Genomic DNA, 19920 nt, shown 5'->3' with positions numbered 1-19920 from the left:
AAAAAAAAAAAAAAAAAAAAAAAAAAAAAAAAAATTGGCAGCATAGCCCAGTGGCAGAGCACTTACCTAGGATTCATGAGGCCCTAGGTTCAATCCCTAGTACTACAAAAAGAAAGAAAAACTGTCATAAAGGCCTCTGTGTATTTGAATGTAACAAGCTGCACTTGTCGCACATTTTCTTTTAGAAGCCCCACCTCAGCTCCCCTTCCTATGTCCCATGCGGTTCTATCCTTTCAAATACTCTACATAATAACGTGTGAGAGCATGTTATATATACTATTCTTTTTCGTTTTTTGTTTTTTGTTTTTGAGACAAAGTCTCACTATGTAGCCCAGGCTGGCCTCAAACTCACTGGCCTCAAAGTCTCCTGAGTGCTGAGATTATAGGCGTGCACCACCACGCCCGGCTTTGTGGTACTGGGGATGGAACCCAGGGTCTCATGCAGTGTGCTAAGCAATCTGCTACACCCCACCCCATTTTAAAAAATGATTCTCTTTGAGAAGGGATCTTGCTAAGTTACCAAGGCTGATCTCAAACCTTGCAATCCTCACTCCTCAGTCTCCTGAGTGGCATGCCTTCTTGTGCCCTGCTGAAATATTCTTCACACACTGCTATGGGCCAAATGCTCAGGTCTCTCTAGAGTTCATATGTGGAGACCAGGCCCCAGCATTAGGAGGTGGGGTGGATCCCTCATGGATGGGATTAGTGCCTCAGACAGGAGACCCAGCAGGCTCCTTGCTCCTTCTACCAAGTGAGGACCAGGAAGCAGCCTTCACCGGACCCACATCCGCTAGAGCCTTGATCTTGGACTTCTAGACTCCAAACTATGGAAAATGGGTGTTTAGAAGCCACCCAGAATTTAGTATCTTGTTATAGCGGCCCTATGCAAGTAAGATGCATCCACATTATATGATGCAGTGGGGTGCGTGTGTGTCCTTTCTGAAGGAGAAGTACGCAGATATGGGTTCTTTTGTTTTCATTTCTCTTTAAGGACAAGACCTTTGGATGAGGAAGAAGAAGATAAATGAAGAAGCATTTATTTCATGTTAATATATATATATATATGTATATATATATATATGTGTGTGTATATATATATATATTTTTTTTTATTTTATTTTTTTTAGTTTTGTTGACATGCAAGGAGATTCCTTAAACACAAAGATACTTCTGTGGATCTTTGGGTTGTCTGGGTGGTTTCATTTTTGTTGCAGCATGCTCTTCCTTTTGCAAGTATTACAATTATGTCTCCAATGAAGCATCTTCTCGGTTTGTTTTTCCTAAGGTGGATTTGGCATTTGGTGCCAGAGTCCTAAGGGCATTTTGTATAGTTGAAGATTCCGTCCAGGTACCCATTGGTTGCCTCTGATTGGGGTTGCTTTGTGGGAGGAGCCTTCCAAGTGGCTTCTGTCCTGAGCCCTGACTGGCAGAGAGGTGACAGTGATGTGCTCCCCCCAGCACAGTGTGATGGAGATGCCAGGGGCCCAGTGAGTGGAGGGGCTGGCCCAGCATGGTTCAAGCCAGAGCCCTGCAGTCAGCCGGGGCCGGGAATACCGTGGGCTCTGGCCCCAGGAGCCTGGCTTGGCTTCTCGACCTCCTGGGTGCCAGTCTTTCCCCGCACTGGCCACTTTCCATCCCATCTTGGAGGGAGCCCCACAGAGCCACTGGGGGAGAGTGACCAGGGCCACTTCAGTGATGGTGGCTTTGCTGGGCAAAATGAGTCCCAAAGCTGGCTGTGTGAGTCAAGTATTCTGATCTGCAGCAAATGACTAAGTACCCTCTCCCTCTCCCAAATGGTACTTTGAGTCAACCGGTGCGTTCTTTGTACTGTGACTCGTGACAGGATTGGCATCTGTTTGATTAAAAATAAAAACAAAATAAGTTTATAGAGGAAGAACCAAAAATATCCACATCAAACTCCAGCTGACCCTGATACAGAGGCTATTAACTGAGATGTAGAAAAAAAACTACATTGGTTAGTGTGAAGAATGCAGAATTTTCTCATAGGTCAATAGGCTCTACCTGGCAATAAAATGCATTCCTTCTAAGCAGCCGCTGCACTGTTTTGGAAGGAGACCCTCAGCGCTGTGGTTTGAGTAGTGTTGGGTTGGTCACGCTGGCATGGGAGGAGCTGGCAAAGCAGTACCTGCTCTCTGATGCCTGCCTTGGACAGGGTGGCTGGAGGGAGGGTGCCAAGAGCGACCTGGGATCAGCCGCGGGATGTACTCACTCTCCATACTGCGTGACAAATGACACCGACCATGGGGCCGAGGCAGCAGAATCAGATTCTACCCCCAGTGCTTGAGGCAGAGTCCAGGTTACAGTGGGGTCCTGGGGAGGAGCCTTCCTGGCACTTCTGAAGGGCTATTGTGCCTTGGTGTCCCCAGCATGACAGTATTGCTCTTGTTTCTGTCCCCGCTGTCACATGGCTGTGCTCCCTCTGTGTCTGATCGAGGTCCTTCCAAGGTCACAGGCAGGACACCAGGCCCCTGCAGTCCACTGTGGCCCACGTTAACTTGGTACATCTTGAAAGGCCCTATTTCTAAATAAGGTCACTCTCTGGGGTTTTAGGTGGATGTGAATTCTGGAGCCTCTCTTCTTACATTAGTTGTTGATGGGGCACCCTGGAGGGGACCCCAGCACCTCAGAGGCAGGCATGAGCCTCAGGCCTCCCAGTCTGGCTGTGCCCAAGGCTCTGGGGGGCTGAACTCACCATGCTGCCACCCAGCCTCCACCAGGCACAGGGCCACTGCTGGGTCAACAGATTTGTCCCCTGTGTGTGGGGTGGATGTATGGCTTGTATTTTTAGCTAATTTGTTCTTGGGCATCATTTTCTAAATTCCAAAGAAGAAAAATAAACAGGACAGTCATTTTTGTCTGCTGCTGTGAATTTTATTTTCTTTCTAGCACTTAACATTAAGTATACATTTTGCTTCTTAATCACAGTTGTTGGGTTTTTGTTTCCCTTAAAACCTGAAGAACATTACCAAAAATTGAAAGAAATTATATTTTAGAGTAAGGACTGTGTCAGATTCACATGGATGATGTTGAAAGCACCCATACTAAAGTATTCCTGCCACGTGGGGACACCGCATGTAGATCAGGTACCAAGGAAACACCTGGAATGCCACAGTGGCTTCTGTGTGCTGTGACCCCGAGGGTCATTCTGCTGTGCTTTGAAAATACCCAATGCTGAACACGAATTATTTGGTTTCAAATTAGCTGTCCTACGTGCATGTTTTGTCTACAGAAGTGATGGGGGTCATGTGGCCCTGGTGGGAGCCCCCCAGCCGTCTGTCCTGCAGGTGTAGCCACCTGTGAAGAGTTGGGGAGAGGGTGGGAGCTGGCCTACAGCTTTGTTCTTCACAAGGAATGCTCAGAGCCCCTCTGCCCTCCCCCAGCAGGAGACAAGTGTATTTAAACAAGGAAACTCAGGTGCCGGGTGTGGCTGGGCCCAGAGGGGTCATTGTGCTTTGCCTAAGGATGCGTCCCTGTGTGGAGGATGGACCCTGGGAGAGATCCAGGCCCTGGTGTGGGGACCAGGGGAAGCAGGGCCTTCAGGAGATAGGTCACCAATGTTCCTAGGGTTTAGTGCTCAGCAGGCCATGCCCCTCAGCTGTGCCAGGCCTGTCTGAGCAAGACAGGGGTCAGCCTCCTGCCTTTCCTCACCCCAGGTCTGGCCCTCTCCGCAGTTCAGCGTCCTGATGTCCTGGCATCATTCATGGAAAATGTAGCTCCCTGTTGAAGCTACTCCCAAAGTCCAGGGAGCTTATCCTGTGCTGTCCTCCAGAGCCCCTCCTCTTCCTGTGAGCTGGGTCACTGTGAGGCCCATCCTTCTTCACGTTCCATCCTGGCCCCTGATGCTCCGGAGATGCAAGGCCAGGCTGTGTCTGAGGTACACAACACCGTGGGCGTTCTGTATATTTAGAATGGGATGCTGCTGAAAATAGAGCTCGGCTTCCCTCCCCAGCTCTGCAGAAGTGAGTGACGCATCCCAGGTGGGCGGTGGTAGAGGACTGAGTGGACGGTGAACCTCAGGAACTGGCAGGAGCAAGCTAGAGCCTCCATGGGTACTTTCTGGTATCGAGAAAACCACGCACTGTGGTACACCGTGTCCGGCCGCCCTCGCTGAATTTAGGACACGCACAGTACTGTGCAACCATCATGGCCGTCTATTTTCAGAACATCATCCTTAGCCCCAAACAGACTGCGCCACCATCGGCTGCTGTCCTCTGCCTCCACAACCACTAGTCCAGCTCCTCTCTCTCTCTCTCTCTCTCTCTCTCTTTTTCCTTGGTACCAGGGATTGAACTCTGGACCTTGCATTTCTAAGGTCCAGCACCTTAGAATTCTCTCTCTCTCTCTCTCTTTTTCCTTGGTACCAGGGATTGAACTCTGGACCTTGCATTTCTAAAGTGGGAGGCAGCACCACTGAGCTAAATCCCCAGCCTTTTGAGACCTTTCTCAAAAGCCAGGGACTTAAAGATGAGCGTGTTGCAAATTAAAAGTAATTAATATTTGTACCGTAAAGCGATCATCTCCTGTGAAGGGCATGGTCACGTCTGCTCAGGCGTGGAAAAAGAATTAAGCAGATGGTGGAGGAGTCAAAATAGATTACTAAATTATTTGTTCATCTCCAGGACTTAAAAGTGTAGAGAATGGCTTGGCATTTGATTTTTCTTTTCTTTTTAGAAGGTTAAATTTAAATCTTTTTCTGTCCCTGTTGTTCTGACTCACTCATGAACAGTCCTACAGGCTTTGTTCTAAAAGCTTCCCTGAATTTTTATCACGTGCAAGTGTGTGTGTGTGTGTGTGTGTGTGTGTGTGTGTGTGTGTGTGATAGTGGGGATTGAACCCAGAGCCTTTGCACAGAACTACATACCAAGCTCTATTTAATTTTTTTATTTTGAGACTGAGCCTTTCAAAGTGGCTGAGGGCCAGGGATTTAGCTCAGTGGTTCCACCGCCTGCCTTGCAAGCAAAAGGTCCCGGTACCAAAAAACAAACAAAGTGTACAAAGTGGCTGAGTTACCCAGGCTGAGCTCCATTTTGTGATCTTCCCGCCTCAGCCTCTAAGGGTGCTAAGGTTACAGGACTATGCAACCATGCCCAGCTACATTTTTGTCATATTTTGACGGATGGAGTTCTTGGTAGTTAGATACAGTGGGCTTCAGTCCTGCCTTCTGATCCTAACACTGATATCACTAATGTAAAAAATGTCAGCTTTCCATGAATCCAAATGTAAGGCAACCAGAGAAGAAATACAGTCAAGTAAATGGGAAGACAACGTCAAGAAAACACTATACAGAATAAAACAAAATGGTTCAGTAAGTAAGCTCATAAAAGTTGACTTTGTAGAGGTTAAATTTGAATAGCTGTACAAGGCGGTGGCCTGGGAGCACCTCTATGACAGATATAGCCATGTTGGAGGGTTATCTGTGGGACAACTGGGCTTTTAGAAAAATGAACTTGTGGCTGCTCCCTGCTCCCTGGGTCCAGACCCTGTGGGCCATTGCTGAGGCATTAGGGTTAGAGCAGGCCCTGAAACCTGCAGGTGCCTCTGTCCTGGTGTCAGGGCCTGGCAGGAGCCAGGAGCAGAGAGAAGACCTGTGCTGGCCGGGAGTAAAACAGACTGCATTCAAAGGATCAAGAACCAAGTGGATCCTGACACAGCAGGAGCTCAGGGCGAGGCCACACATTTCTGAAGAATCATTTCCTGCTGCAGTTGGGTACCCATCTGAACATAATGAAGAGCAAGAACAAACTAAAGACACTTTCAGACCTGCAACGTTTCCAGAACTATCTTCCATGCACCCTTCTTAGAAGGGAAAGGAGACCAAGAGAGGGGACGGTGGATGCCCACAGCAACTGAGCTCCATTCTAGATGGCAGGGCTAAGATGGTTTCTGAGAGATCTGGATAACCCAGGGATAAATGGGAGACTTAGTGATGAATGGGAGAAAACTAAGCCAGTAAACACAGAGGTAATTGTTAACTCTAGTTAAAACAAAAGCTTGTAGCTGAATATGATGGTGCACACCTGTTATGCCAGCACGGGGAGGAGTGGGTGGCTGAGGCAAGAGCAGCAAGTGCAGTGTGGGTGATTTAGTAAGACCCTCATGGTAGAAAAATAAAAATAAAAAGGGCCGGGACTGTAGCTCAGTGTGAAGGCCCTGGGTGCAGTCCCAGTATTGCGCGCGCGCGTGCACACACACACACACACACACACACACACACACTCAAACAGGTTGTACATAAAATTAAAAAAAAGCATAACGTAGAATATTGTACAGCTGTAGAAATGTTTATTCATAACAATGTAAAACTGAATTAACTAAAATAGCAACATAGCTACAAGAGATAAAGAGAAAATTAGAGTTGGAGGTGTGGTTATGTCAGTGAAAGATATTATTACACTTTTACCTCCATAGTGGGAGGTCAATTCATGCCCAATGCTGAAAAGTCAGGAATTAGGAATATAAGATGCTGTTTACAAATTTGGAGATACATAACAAAATAAATGATTTTAGACATCACACTGAGGAAAGGAGCGCTGGGGAGGGATGGGCCATGGTGTGCTGTGTTCTGCGTTGAATCCCAGAGAGTGAGATGGAACAGGTGCCCCAGCCCGCCCCCATACTTATTATGAAAATGAAAACCAAATGCAGTTTTTTTTTTTCTGGTACCTGGGATTGAACTCAGGATCTTGTGCCTGCAAGGCAGGTGGGGTGCCATGGAGCTAAATCCCCAAACCACCAAGCACAAGTTTTAAAACTCACCAGGTACATAGATCACACACAACTATTTCTTTTATAAAACTCGTACTGTTTGGTGGCGTCATGATGGGGACATGTTCTGAGAACTGTGTCGTGAGCAGATGTCCTCGTTGTGTGGGGCGTGGCAGGGCTGGCAACAGGATCTGACGGGGTCTCTGTTGTGTACGCTGGCCCTTGCTGAGCAGAAGGTCATCCTGCAAGTATGTGACTTGTAGAGCAGAGGAGCTGGTCTGGCTCTGGCAGGGTGGGTCTCTGGAGGGATGTGTTCTCCAGCGAGTGGGAATCTGGCTGAGTGCAGACAGACCAAGGCCAATCTCCAGCTTCGAATACAGTGCAGCCTCAGTTCCAGAACTCCGCTGTCTCCACGATTCTGGTTGCAAACAGAATTGGATGAGAACTGAGTCAAATTCAGTGGGCAGGTTCAGTGTTGACCTTATGGGAGAAATTTGGTTCATTCAGTTCTCGTCAAGTTTTCAACCAGAATCACGGAGAGAACTGAGTTCGTGAACCAAGGTACCACTGATCCCAAGCACGTTTATTCATTGCCCCAGGGAGAGAGTGAAAACCTTTAGTTTTCCAAGGAAAGAGGAATATTGCCAAAATTGGCTTTGTGGAGGCAAAGTGAGCAGATCTGTGCCCTGTTCATTTCCTGTGTGCGTTTCGTGCTGACTGCTGCCGCAGGGCCCTGGCATTTGACTGTCATTCTGAGAACTCAGTCAGTCTGAAGCACAGTGTTGGGCCCTTGGTGGTTTAGCAGGCTTAGGCCACGTACTGGGGCGGCAGATCTTCCCTTTGAGGGCACAGAGGAGGGTTTCTGCTCCTGTGAGAGATTTTTCTCCTGTGTGCTCACCTATCCCTGTGCAAGCCACACCAATACCGTTTGATCTGAGAGAAACGGAGGACAGTGCGGCCGTGCGGCCACCACAGTGGTGAGGTCAGTGTAGGGAGCTGAGAGTGCTCCGTCAGGCTAGGACGGAGACAGAGGGAGAGACAGAGACAGAAAGAAATGGAAGGTGAGAACTTGGGTGGCACAGAGCCAAGGTCTCATTCCTGCCTGTTTTGACGTCTTCCTAGGACAACACTTGGGGACACAGTCTGTGCTGCCGGACCTGCTCTTTTAGCCCTGTTCCCTTGGAAAGAGCTAAGTCAAATCATCGAGGCAGTATGGGCGGCAGTAGGTGGGAAGGAGCCCGAGAGCTATAGGACCCAGCCCTTCACAGACTCGCAGCAAACCTGCCAGCGACCCAGTCAAGCAGGGCATCTATGTGGACTCAGAGCGGTTCACAGGGGCAGAGGGTCTGCATCGCCCTGCAGGTGACCCTGGCCCTCTTGGCTGTGTGCCCATTCCGTGCCAGTGGCCAGGGCAGTCCAACCCGCAGGGCCCAGGTGGGGAGGCCTGGGTACTGGCTGGTGGTGGCCAGTAATACCTGGATCTGCACAGAGGGCAGGGGACAGCTGGTGGAGGGGGCGAGTCAAGAGATGAACAGACAAGGTCTCGCCCAGCTGCCTTGTGAACCTCGAGAAACCTTCCCACCGATGAGAGAGAGCAATGGATCCAGTGAGCTCTTACAGAAGGTAACTGTGGGGAGTCCCTCACTGCGGCTCACGCCTAAGAAGTGCCCACCCCTTTCCCAGGGATCGACCACAAGACCACCACCATCCTGCTAGACGGGCGGCGGGTGAAGCTGCAGCTGTGGTGAGTCAGGACCCCTGTCCCAGAGGTGCTAGCCCCCCCGCGGGGACCCCACCGTTGCCCCAGCCTGCGCCTTGGCTTCCCCGAGGATGGCAGTGCCTTGGTTATCAGGGCTGTGGGCCCATCTACAGTCGCAGCAGTGGGACCTTGTTGTCCAAAAAGTTACTCTAACCCTAACCCTAACCCTACTCCAGGGTGAGGGAGATGGAGGTGAGTACATGGGTGTCTACCCCCTGCTGCCCTGGTGCTGGAGGGCACTGGTGTTTTCTGGCTGAAGCAGCTGGGCTGCAGAGCCCCAAGTCTATTGCCGTTGGCTCTGGGATTCCTGCCTGCTGTGGCTGGGTGGACAGAGTGGGAGAGTGAGGTGCTGGGCACTCCTCTTCCTGGGTGCTGGATAGGACCTTCTCCTCGATCCCTGAGGAGGCCCAGGCTCTGGTGGGTGCTGTCCAAGAGCCACACTTCCAGCCTACAGTGGCCCTGGCCCCAGAGACTGTCTATAGTGCCCCAGAAGACCTGAATGTCCACTCAGCTCACAGAGAAGCTTGTGTCTGTCCTGCCTATTCCTGTTCTGTGCTAGTAAGTACCTCCCTGTCCTCAGAATTGTTTGGAACACTTATCTTTTTCTGCCTCCCATGGAGCCTTTGACAGACCTGGCACAGACACTCCTCACCACCCTGATCACCTGTGCCTTCCTCTTCTGTAGTCCCCACTGTCCCCACCTTCTGGGGACTTCTCTCAGGAAGCCAAATCTGGTCTCCAAGTCTCCCAGAGTCCTCAGAGGCCTCCACCTTTCTCAGAACCACCCTAATCCCCTGTGTGACCTCAAGGCCACTCCTGTATGGTGCCAGCTGTGGGCCACATCCGTACTCCTACTCAGCACCCCCTGGTTTGTCCGTCTCCCCCACCCCTGACTAAGACCTGGCCTCTGCTGGCCTGGTCATCCTACTGGAACCCGGCACCCATGGAAGGGGCTGGGCTCTGCTCACAGCTGTCATGCACAGCAGGGCTGGAGTGGGGCGCAGGCACTTGCTCTGGTGCTCTCTGGCATCCACTCCCACTTCCTTTATCCTGCTGTCCCCTTGGGCACAGACTTCCAGCAGCTTGCACAGGGGCAGAGCCGAACTCCCAGGTTCTACTGTGGCTGGTCCTTGAAGTATTGATTGATCTGCTTCTCGGGAAAATGAGGCCCTCATTTCCTTGACTTTGGCAATGGGCAGTGCCTGTGACCCCTGTGTCAGGCCCTCCTCTGCGGTGTCAGAGGTGGCCTCCAACCACAGGTGACAGGTAACAAAAACAGCAAAACTACCTCGCTTGTTGCTCACCATGGACACACCCTGTTTGTGTGGCAGCCCGCGGTGCCAGGGTCCTCGTCCCTAAGAATGTGCTGCTGTTACCTGCACATGCAGATGTGAGTTGACACTGCCTTTTAGAGGAGACTTGAGGAGACAGTGCCCGCTGCCCCAGATGTTATCAGATGGCGGGATCTTAGCTTCCTAAACCGAATTGGATAAAGACAGAAAAGACAGCAAAAGTGTATGTTTATAGAAGACAGATAAGAAGTGTGCTCTGCAGAGTAAGTGCAGGCAGGGGAGAAGGCTTACAGCCCTGAGGATAAGAGGAATAGAGCTTGTATATCTCAAATTCCTGGGCTAGCTCTCTTTTATGTAAATAAGTCATCAGGGAAGCTGTCCTATCAAACACTCACTAGGTGTCACAGCTACAGGAAGTGTCCTGTCAGAAACCTTGGTGTAAGTGAAGCATCAGGATAGTGTCTTGATTGGCTGTGCCCAAGTACACAATGAAGGCCTTAAAAGACACCTTCTGAAGGGTTCCCTGTGCAGGGGTGCCAGGGTCACTGTATTAGGTGTGTCCCTCCCCCATGCCGTGACCCCTGCACTTTCCTGGAGTGTGCTCTGGTCTCATTGGGCACCGGCACCCAGCTGTGTGTGTACCCTGCAGGGCTGGTGCCTGGACAGGTCCTGTACTCATCATCTTGGAGATGCTCAGGGCGGTTTTTACAGGTGCTGCTCACAATGTAACTGGAAGCCCGGGGTCATGCCCCGTCTTTGGCCTATTTTTTTGCCCAGTGTAGACTCACACTTCTTGCTGCACAACTTTATCTCCAGTTAAACCAAATTTTCAAAACCTACCTTAGATTTATTTGTGTGTTTGAGAATCATGTTAAAACCCATCACTATTTTTTCTAGTCTGACTTTTAAAATGAGTTACAGAACACAATAAAGCTGGGCATGGTAGCATATGTTTATAATCCCAGTGCTTGGGAGGCTGAGGCAGAAGGATTGCTGCAAGTTTGAGGCTGGCCCGGACTACATAGTGAGTTCAAGACCACTCTGGACTACACAGCAAGACCATGTCTCAAAGAAAAAGAATGAGCCCAGCAGGACATCCCAGCATCCAGTAGCTCCAAGATAGTAGATGGTTTTGCTGGGATCCTGGGCTGGCCACATATCAGCCACCAACAACCACTGTGAAAGGCGCTTGCTGTGGCTCCTGGGTTTGTGGACCTGGCTGCCAGGAAGGAGCACTGATCTCTCTTACTGGTCTTTTCCAGGGACACCTCAGGGCAGGGAAGATTCTGTACCATATTCCGCTCCTACTCCAGGGGCGCACAGGTAACTCAGGTCCCCGAGCCTGAAGGGTGAACTGCGCGTGACTGATGATGTGCGTCAGCACCTGACCTCCTGTGCTCTCCGATGGGTGACCGGAGGCTGAGGCAGATGGGCTCATGTGCAAATTGGTGACGTGTGCGTGTGTCTGAGCATGTGTGTGCCTGTGCCCACCCAGACAGGGGGCTCCCTCCTCGTGCCCCTGCAGTTCCCCATATTCCGCGTCCACGGGTGTGGGTCCCCAACTCCCCATGACATTTCAGGACGATCAGTGAATGTATGAAACGTCACTGAGAACGACGATGCAACTCCTACACTGGGTAGATAGATCAGAATTACACACTGTGTGAGAGTAAGTAAAGTAGCCTTCAGCATGTCACCCCCCACCCCACCCCCGTGACCAGGGCGGCGCCTGCCTGCGTGCCCCCAATGCTGAGTCTGGGCCTTCTCCCCCAGGGTGTGATCCTGGTCTACGACATTGCAAACCGCTGGTCCTTCGATGGCATCAACCGATGGATTAAGGAGATCGATGAGGTACAGTATGGGGACTCGGGCCTGGTTGCCTTGGGCTTGGGAGCACGTTGTCCGGGGACCTGGCAGTGGGCATGTGGGCCGAGGCCAGCGCTTCAGCCCAGCGATGTGCAGCGCTCGAAGCTGCACGCCCAGAGAGCCCTCTGGCCCAGGAATCCACTCCGGACGGGGTGCACGGGGCCCAGCAGCTCGGACCAGAACCAGCAGTGGCTGCTTGGCTTCCTGCAGCGGTTGGTGGGCTGACAGGCAGAGGACTGTGTGGGCTCCGAGTGGTCAGGGTGAGGTCTACTGTGGCTTTGTGACAAACATCCACAAACAAGGTTCTGGAGGGCAGAAACCCCAAACCCAGTGCCAGCAGGGCTGTGTTCCCTCCGAGAGTTGCAGGGGAAGATCTTCTCCCAGCTTCTGGAGGCTGCTGCAGTCCTGAGCATCCCTTGGCTTGCGAATACACTACTCCAAGCCCCTCCTCTGTCACTCGGCTCCACCCTGTCCTCTGTGTTGTGCCCTTGCAAGGACACCAGTCATTAGAGTGCCCCAGCCGGTGCTCGGTTCAGTACGGCTTCGTCTCTGATTACATCTGCAGAGATGCCCTTTGTGAATGAGGCCCTCTTCTGAGGTTTGGGGTGGCCACGGATCTGGGGGGTACACTGTTCGGCAACAGCCTCACCCAGGTAACCCACCTTCCTGACTTCCCACAGCACGCACCTGGTGTGCCCCGGATCCTGGTGGGGAACCGCCTGCACCTGGCATTCAAGCGGCAGGTGCCCACCGAGCAGGCCCGTGCCTATGCTGAGCGGCTGGGTGTGACCTTCTTCGAGGTCAGCCCGCTGTGCAATTTCAACGTCACAGAGTCCTTCACAGAGCTGGCCAGAATCGTGCTGCTGCGGCACGGCATGGACCGGCTCTGGCGGCCCAGCAAGGGTAGGCGGGTGCCCTGGGGATAGCAGAGGCACCCAGGGGCGGGAGTTGTCCTGCAGCCTCCAGGACCCATCTCAAGGCTTCTGTGTCTACTCTCAAGAGAGAACAGTTGTTATGGCTCAGAGAGAATGCTCAGGAGAAGGGTCTTTGCAGCCGACCTCGGGCAGAGGTAGAGGCACATGGGTTGAGAGTTCGAGTCCTGGGAAGGAGGGAGGAAGGGAGGCCTGCCCGGGGTTCCCCTGTGGCCAGCCCTGGGTGGGCCGGCACAGCAGAGGCTCAGCACAGTTTTCTCTTCCCTCCCAAGTGCTGAGCTTGCAGGACCTGTGCTGCCGCGCCGTGGTGTCCTGCACACCCGTGCACCTGGTGGACAAGCTCCCACTGCCCCTGGCCTTGAGGAGCCACCTCAAGTCCTTCTCCATGGCCAACGGCCTGAACACCAGGATGATGCATGGCCGCTCCTACTCCCTCATGGCCAGCGCCCCGCACAAGAGGACGAGCTTGCGCAAGGCCAAGACCACCCGTGCCCCACAGAGTCCCCCAGGAAACTGTGCTAGAAACAGCTGCAAGGTCTCCTAGGGAGATGGCCAGTGAGATGGTGCCTTTCCTGGGGAGCCAGCACCCTGCACCTGGGCCTGAGCCAGACAGACTCAGGATGCTCATCCCCTCCTGCCACGCTGCTGCCTCGGCTGCGTGTGGCCAGTGGGAAGCACGGACACCTGTTCGGTGTGACTGTCCTGTCCACACGATGTGCATGAAGCTCTTGTTCTCGACTTGTGTTTCTCCAGGGAAAGTTAGTGCCCTGTTCAGCTCTCGATAACATGAAATTTTGAATGCTACTTTTGTCACTATTTGCAGTGCAACTTTTTCCTTAAAATTACTGTTTTTATGAGACGAGATGTACACATTCAAGGGAGTACACATTCAAGGGAGTTTGAGAAGCAGTGATGGTGAGGTAATCCAGCATTGTTGCTCTTACAGGAGGGGCTATTTTGTAAACCTTTTTAACGTCAAATCACCGATTTATAAAATGCTGCAGAGGGACAGAGATGAAGTACAACAGATCTGTCCAGTTAGGGTAGAAAATGCATTTGATACGTTTTTGCTATGTTGTTTACTACATTTTGGGATCAATAAGTGATTTCTATGCATATTTTTCTGTAAACCTACATCTTTTTTGTACAATGTGTTCTACAAGATATGAAGCTACAGGAAGTAAATGCCAAAGATATCTCTTGTGATACTGAACATAGCCAACACAGTTCCAACAGTTTGGCAAGGAGGAAGCTGTTTCAGTAAAGAATGAAGTAAAAACACTACTATTTAAGAACTGTTTCTCAACAATAAAGCACATACCTGTCCCTCTTGGTAGCAGTGCAAGCTGGCCTTTTCCAGCTCTAGGTATTGTGTAGCCTTTTCATCTGTTTGTCTGTTGTTTTCTTCCTCTGTTTTTTGAGACAGGGTCTTGCTATGCAGCCCAGGCTGGCCTCAAACTTGCGGCAATCCTCCTGCCTCAGCCTCTGGGTGCTGGGGACTATAGGTGTGCACCAGCGCACCCAGCTTTCCATAGCCTTCTCTTCACTGGGTCCATTGACTCCACTGCCTGGTGTGGGCAGCCAGTTCATGCTCAATCACGAGATGACCACCGGCTTAGTTTTTGATGTGCTGGGGAAGATTGCTCTTCCAGAAAAGAAATGCACCAAGGGCTGAGCATTTAGCTCAGTGGTTCTGCTGCCTGCCTCGCAAGCACAAGGTCCTGAGTTCGATACCTGGTACCAAAAAAGAAAAAAATGCACCACACCTGTGCCTGTCTGTGAGCCCCCCCCCCCAGAGAGGCCCTATACCCCTCCTGCTGTTCTCAGGGATACAGACTACCTCTGGCTGTCCCAACCAAGAACAAAGTCCCTTCACCAGTCACACCCCTGAGGCCGTGATGGCTTGGCAGAGGCTTCAGGCTGGGTGTCCCCTGGTGCCATGGCCTGGCACCTCTTGGTGTGGCTGGCCTTCAGCGGGGGCTTTCCACACAGAGGGAGTGAGTAAAAAAATGTGACGTTAGAAAATGCTCAGAGATCCTCAATTCCTGTTAACGACTTACAAAGTTTTAGCAATGAAAGGGGCCCATATCAGTCACTTTCCTGAGTATGGGACAAAATACCTGACACCTACAGGCTAAAGGAAGCTGTGGCTTTGAACCACAGTCAGCTGGCTCCAAGGCAGAAATGGCAGCATGGAGGGGCCCAGGGAGGGAGGAAAGCTGTTCAACCCAGGGCACCCAGGAAGCGCAGAGAGCAGGGGGAGGCAGAGGAGGGACAAGAACACACAGGCTTAGTGCCAGACCTCCAACCAGACCCCGTCTCCTCCAAGCACATTCAGCTACTGAGCTCCTCTGTGGATGAGTCCCCTGATGCATGTAGTGCCCCGTGATCCATTCACCTCTCAATGTGAGACTCGGGGTCATCTCAGATTTGAGCCCCAGCAGGGCCCAGCACCGAGCAGCAAACTCACTGAGTGGCATGGAACATGGCGACCCCTGCCCGCAAATGGCCTAGGGCTGGGGATGCCCCACCACGTGTCCACAGGGGTGCGAGTGTGGACAGAGGGTGGGCCAATGGCCCATGTGGACATTTTCCCAGCGTCTTCACAGCATCCTCTGCTCTGCCCTGCGGGACACAGGTACACTCAGGCTGGTGCTGCCTGGCCAGGGCCACTGCGCGTGCGCGGCAACTCCCTCCAGGGAGGCGTAGGAGGTGAGCAAAGGGTCCTGGCAGAGGCTCTTCCCACCCCTCAGGCCTGTGTGGAGGGCACTGGGCTGTGCAGGACAGACCCTTGTGAGACCAAGCCAAACAGGTACAGTGCAGTATTTCCTCACTGCTCCTTTTCTGACTTTTGATTGAAGACTTCCACTCACATCCTAGGAGCAGAACACAGCTCTCTAGCCCCTGACCCAGAGCCTTTGGAGGCCTGGTGTGCAGCAGGCACCTGGCTGCCCACAGGCCTTGGTCCTCCAACATGGGGAGCCACTGGAAGTTGAGGCAGGAAGGGTATCCCCAAGAACTGCTGGAGGGAGCCCAGCCCACTCACACATGATTGCGAATTCAAGGCTCCCAGAACTGACAGAATAGGTATCTGGGGCTTTGTTGTTGTTGAGTTTTTTTGTTTGCTTTTATTTTTGCAGGGGGGATTAAGCCCAAGGGCTCACATGTACTAGGCAAGCGCTCTATCACTGATCTATATTCCCCAACCTTTTTATTTTGAGACAAGGTCCAATAAGTTGCCCAGGTTGGCCTTAAACTTGGAATTCTCCTGCCTCAGCCTCCCATGTAGCTGGGATTACAAGTATGTGCCACTTCAGGTGGACAGACATCTGTTATTTTAAACCAGCCAGTCTTTGGCTATGTGTCATGGCATTGTAGGAAATCTGGACTGGGAAAGACAGACCCACTCAAAAGAGATGGAGGAAGGTCAAGATTTAGCTCAGCAGTGCTGCCACCTGCCTTGCAAGCGCAAGGTCCTGAGTTTGATTCCCCAGCCAAAAAAAAAAAAAAAAAAAAAAAAGACAGAGAGAGAAAGAGATGGAGGAAAGCTTTATTACTGGCTGGCCCAGTGGACCCAGGTGCTAATTAAAGACTTGGGCTCCAAAATAAAGAATGGAGAAGCTTTATACAGTAGTTTCAGTTGGGGTGGTGGTCAATAACGTTTGCGTTTTGAGGTTGGGGCTTTCCTTAGGAACAAGACATTCACATAGCATAATACAACAGGATGCATATTGTGAATGTTGAGGCTAACAGGATATATTTTCCAGGCTAACAGAGAGGACATAACAGAATACATATTGTGAACACTAAAGCTAACAGGTTATATACATACACACACACACACACACACACACACACACACACACACACACACACACATATATACACTGGTGGCTTACATCGTGATTATAGAGTATCACTTATTGGGGGGTTGTGGATCCACCTGTTCCTGGGTAAGTGGGATCAAAAATAGGACCTGTGAGAATTCTGAAGGCTTTAAAACTTCTGCATTAGTGGCAGCCCTGGAAAACCCATATGACAAGGTTGTGAGTTACACTGCACAGGGGAAGTGCAACAGCAAGTCAAAGTGGCATCTCTGTGAAATAAAAACAAGCCCTAATATGGAACATATTTAGAAGCATACTGGGACATATTGGTGGTGAGTATCCAGGAAATATAACCGAAATGCGAGTTAATCCCTATAGAAAACTTTGTCATTTGTCATTGTACTCCACCGCTCTCACAGCTGGCAAAGTCCCTCCCAAATAGGAACATGAGCCACCTTGTTCCCAGATGTCCAAGGGCCTCTCTTTAGATGCTGAGATTCAGAATATATTATGTATGATTATACCTTCTTCAATTGCTGTGGGAATTACTGCCATGAGATAAATTTCTAAGATAGAGAGCTTACAACTTTGATGAGGAATTACTTAGGCAAAATAGGGAATCTAGGACAAAAGTTATAGGCTTGACAATATCTTTTTCTGCAAAGAGACAGAGATACTGGGGTTTCCTGTACTGAAGAATAGCTTCATCAAACCAAACATAGATTCAAAAAGGATGAACGAGGCTTCTTCAGTTGGGAAAACTAAAGTAAGTCTTTCACCAGGGAAGGGTGAGAGAGTGGGAAGGGCGACGCAGTCACCCTGGGGTGGAAATTTCTCTGTGTCCCCGCTCAGGGAGCAGGCCAGGGAGGGCAGTGGAAATTCCTGAGTCCACTTAGGCCACTGTAACAAAAAGATACCAGAGGCAGTAATTTATAAGGAAAAGGGATTTGTCCTGTAGGCTGGAAAGTCCAAGAGCAAAGCGGTAGTAGAGGTGGTATCTGGTGTGGGCAACGCCTGATTCCAGGATGGTGCCTGGAAAACTCTGTCCCTAGCAGGGATAGAAAAGCAATGGAAGGAGGCAGAGTCCTCATACCTTTTCTTAAAAAATAAAACCATTGATCCTATTCCTGAGGGATCTGTTACCAAGCTACCGAGGATTCTTTTGCTCAATTCAGACAGAAATCACAGACAAAGTGTAACTCCCTTGGCATTAGCAGCTCTGAGGTCTGAATGCCAGTGGCTCTCAGCAATTGTGTCAGCAGCCTTCCTCGCTGCTCTTACGGTGCTGGAGAGGCAGCTGCCAGCAGCTCTCTGTAATCTCTGGCTGCCAGCCTGTATGAGTTAGGGCTCTCTGGAGGAACAGAGCCAACGGGAAACATACGTCTAGCCTTTGTTTGGGACCACGGCCCACAGCAGCTCTGCAGTCATGGATGGGACCAGAAGTAGGGAGAGCTGTACAAGAAGGCCCATTTGGAGCCAGCCCCGCAGGCCAGCTCTTTCCGAGGTGCTTCACATGCAAAGGGAATTATGCTGGGAAAAGTAGGGGTGGAAGCCAGATAGCCAAGTTCTGTCATCAGGACCTGTGTCAGAGTCCACCTGATCAAGGACAGCAGCTTTTGTTCCTAGTGATGGGTGCTTGGACTTTATGGAGGAAAACAATGACGTTCTGGTGGCCGGATTTGGTCTGATGATGACAGTCCTGGACTCTGCGCTAAGATTGTTAAAGTAGCCAATGCCTCACTCTCGGCTCTCTACAAAGGCGAGAAAGAAAGGCCAAGATCATAAATTTTGAGAGAGGATATTAATAATAAATTTTCATATTAAAAATATGCCTAACAATTTACACAAGAGGATTTATTAGATAGGCTCACAGGGCCAGAGGGGGGGATCCACAGTTGCTGTCCACACAGAGGAGCCAGGCACTGCTCAGCCCAAGCTGGTGGAAGCTGCAGAACAAGGGGGTCAAGGATGCAGCACTGGCTCTCATGCAGGTTCACCAGTACGAGCCTGCTCCAGAAAGCTGAAGACACTGGAGACCTGGAGTTCAATGGGCAAAAGTGACAGCAGCAAAGGCTGTGGCCACTCAGAAACTGGAGCACTTCACTTTTTCCTTCTTTCTCTTTTTATTCCATGCAGGCTACATACCTGTTGTTGATGCCACCGACACTGGGGCATCTTCTCCCGTCAGTGTGCTGGCCTACAAGTCAGTCGCCCACAGTCACACCCAGAACTGTGCTCCCCTAATCTGCTAGGTGTTTGTTTTTGTCTTTGTGTGTGGTACTGGGAATTGAGCTAAGGATCTTGTGCTTGCTGGGCAGATGCAGCACCACTGAGCTCCACCCCTGGCCCCCACTAGGTGTTTCTTAATCCATTCCCCACGTTTTAGTTGGAACCTGCATTTCCCTCGTTATTAGTAAAGTTGTATGTATTTTCCTTTTTCTCTACAGTACATCTGAGACCTCTATGCCTGAATGTTGGGAAAGTAGAGAGGGGGGAAAAAAACAATATTCAACTCTCCAGTTCTAGGCTGAGGCAAGAGACAGTAGTTGGCAGGGGCCCAGCTTTTGAGAGAAGAAAGGTGTGTAAGAACCCTCAGACCTAGGTAAAGGGCCTGTGGATCCACATTAACAGGCAGCAGTATTGTAGTTCGGCAAGTTAACTAGATATCTTGTAGGCAGTTAGACAGGACCAGCCTTTGAACCAACACTGAGGACCGTTGAGAAGCTAACATGGAGGACAATCAAGATATTCACTGAAGGCCAGCATTGTAGGAGAGAAATTACCACACCCGCATAGGATAAGTAGCAGTGATTAATATTCTAATAGGTATCGATCACCTGGGTGAGGTCCAAGATCTTCCAGGGAAGATCCCTGACCCACCCCTTACCAAAAATCCTTGCTCATCCCTGTACACTCGCTACTTGGGTAGCTCCCCCATGGGATCCCCACTTAAACAGTATTACCTAAGCGACTATACTGCAATCTTACTAGTTGACTAGTTTTGTCCCACCTTGAACCCTCCTCACCTCCTGGCTTTGTCCCATAAAACACCTTTGAGAAGCAGGGGGAGCAGGAGGGGACTGTGGGAAGTGGCAGTGGAGAGGACTCGCTGGAAGGAAACACGAAGGCCAGCTTCCTGCGCGTCAAGGCCACGCGTTGCCGAAAACAGAGCGTGGGTCAAACCTCTGGCGACCAGGTTACCCCGGGAGCCTGTCCCGTGAGTGGAGGAGAGCCGCGACCCGTAGGACAGTGTGCCCAAGGGGGCACGGGGAGGTGATGTGTCCCAGGGAGAAGTGGGGCTGGGCGGGGAGACCCCCACACGGGACGGTGCTAACTAGTGTGCGCTGCGGAGACGCGTACCCCGGGAGAGACTGTGCCCTGGCGGGGACGACGGGGGCTTCCGAGGTGGGTGGACGCTTGTGGTGTGGTGGAGGGACGCGAGCATCGGGGTGACGTGTGAGCCCTGGGGTGGGCGTGGCCGCGGAGAGGCGTGTATCGGAGGGACACAGCGTGGATCG

The 19920-nt window shown here is 51.1% G+C and overlaps 1 protein-coding gene across 1 annotated transcript in view; it reads left to right on the top strand.

Moving 5' to 3' along the window:
• The window catches only part of Rab40b (RAB40B, member RAS oncogene family), a 20445-nt gene extending 6532 nt beyond the window's left edge, over nt 1–13913 (top strand). The window contains exons 2-6 of the mRNA XM_010618694.1: nt 8410–8470; nt 11040–11100; nt 11551–11628; nt 12324–12546; nt 12848–13913. Of these exons, the coding sequence (XP_010616996.1) occupies nt 8410–8470; nt 11040–11100; nt 11551–11628; nt 12324–12546; nt 12848–13119 (695 nt within the window). The 3' untranslated portion in view covers nt 13120–13913. The remainder of the gene's footprint in view (nt 1–8409; nt 8471–11039; nt 11101–11550; nt 11629–12323; nt 12547–12847) is intronic.
• Nucleotides 13914–19920: the final 6007 nt, after the last annotated feature.

Source organism: Fukomys damarensis, unplaced genomic scaffold (genome assembly GCF_012274545.1).
Source record: "Fukomys damarensis isolate Sample0158 unplaced genomic scaffold, DMR_v1.0_HiC HiC_scaffold_23, whole genome shotgun sequence".
Lineage (NCBI taxonomy): Eukaryota > Metazoa > Chordata > Mammalia > Rodentia > Bathyergidae > Fukomys > Fukomys damarensis.
This window is presented reverse-complemented; position numbering and strand designations above follow the sequence as displayed.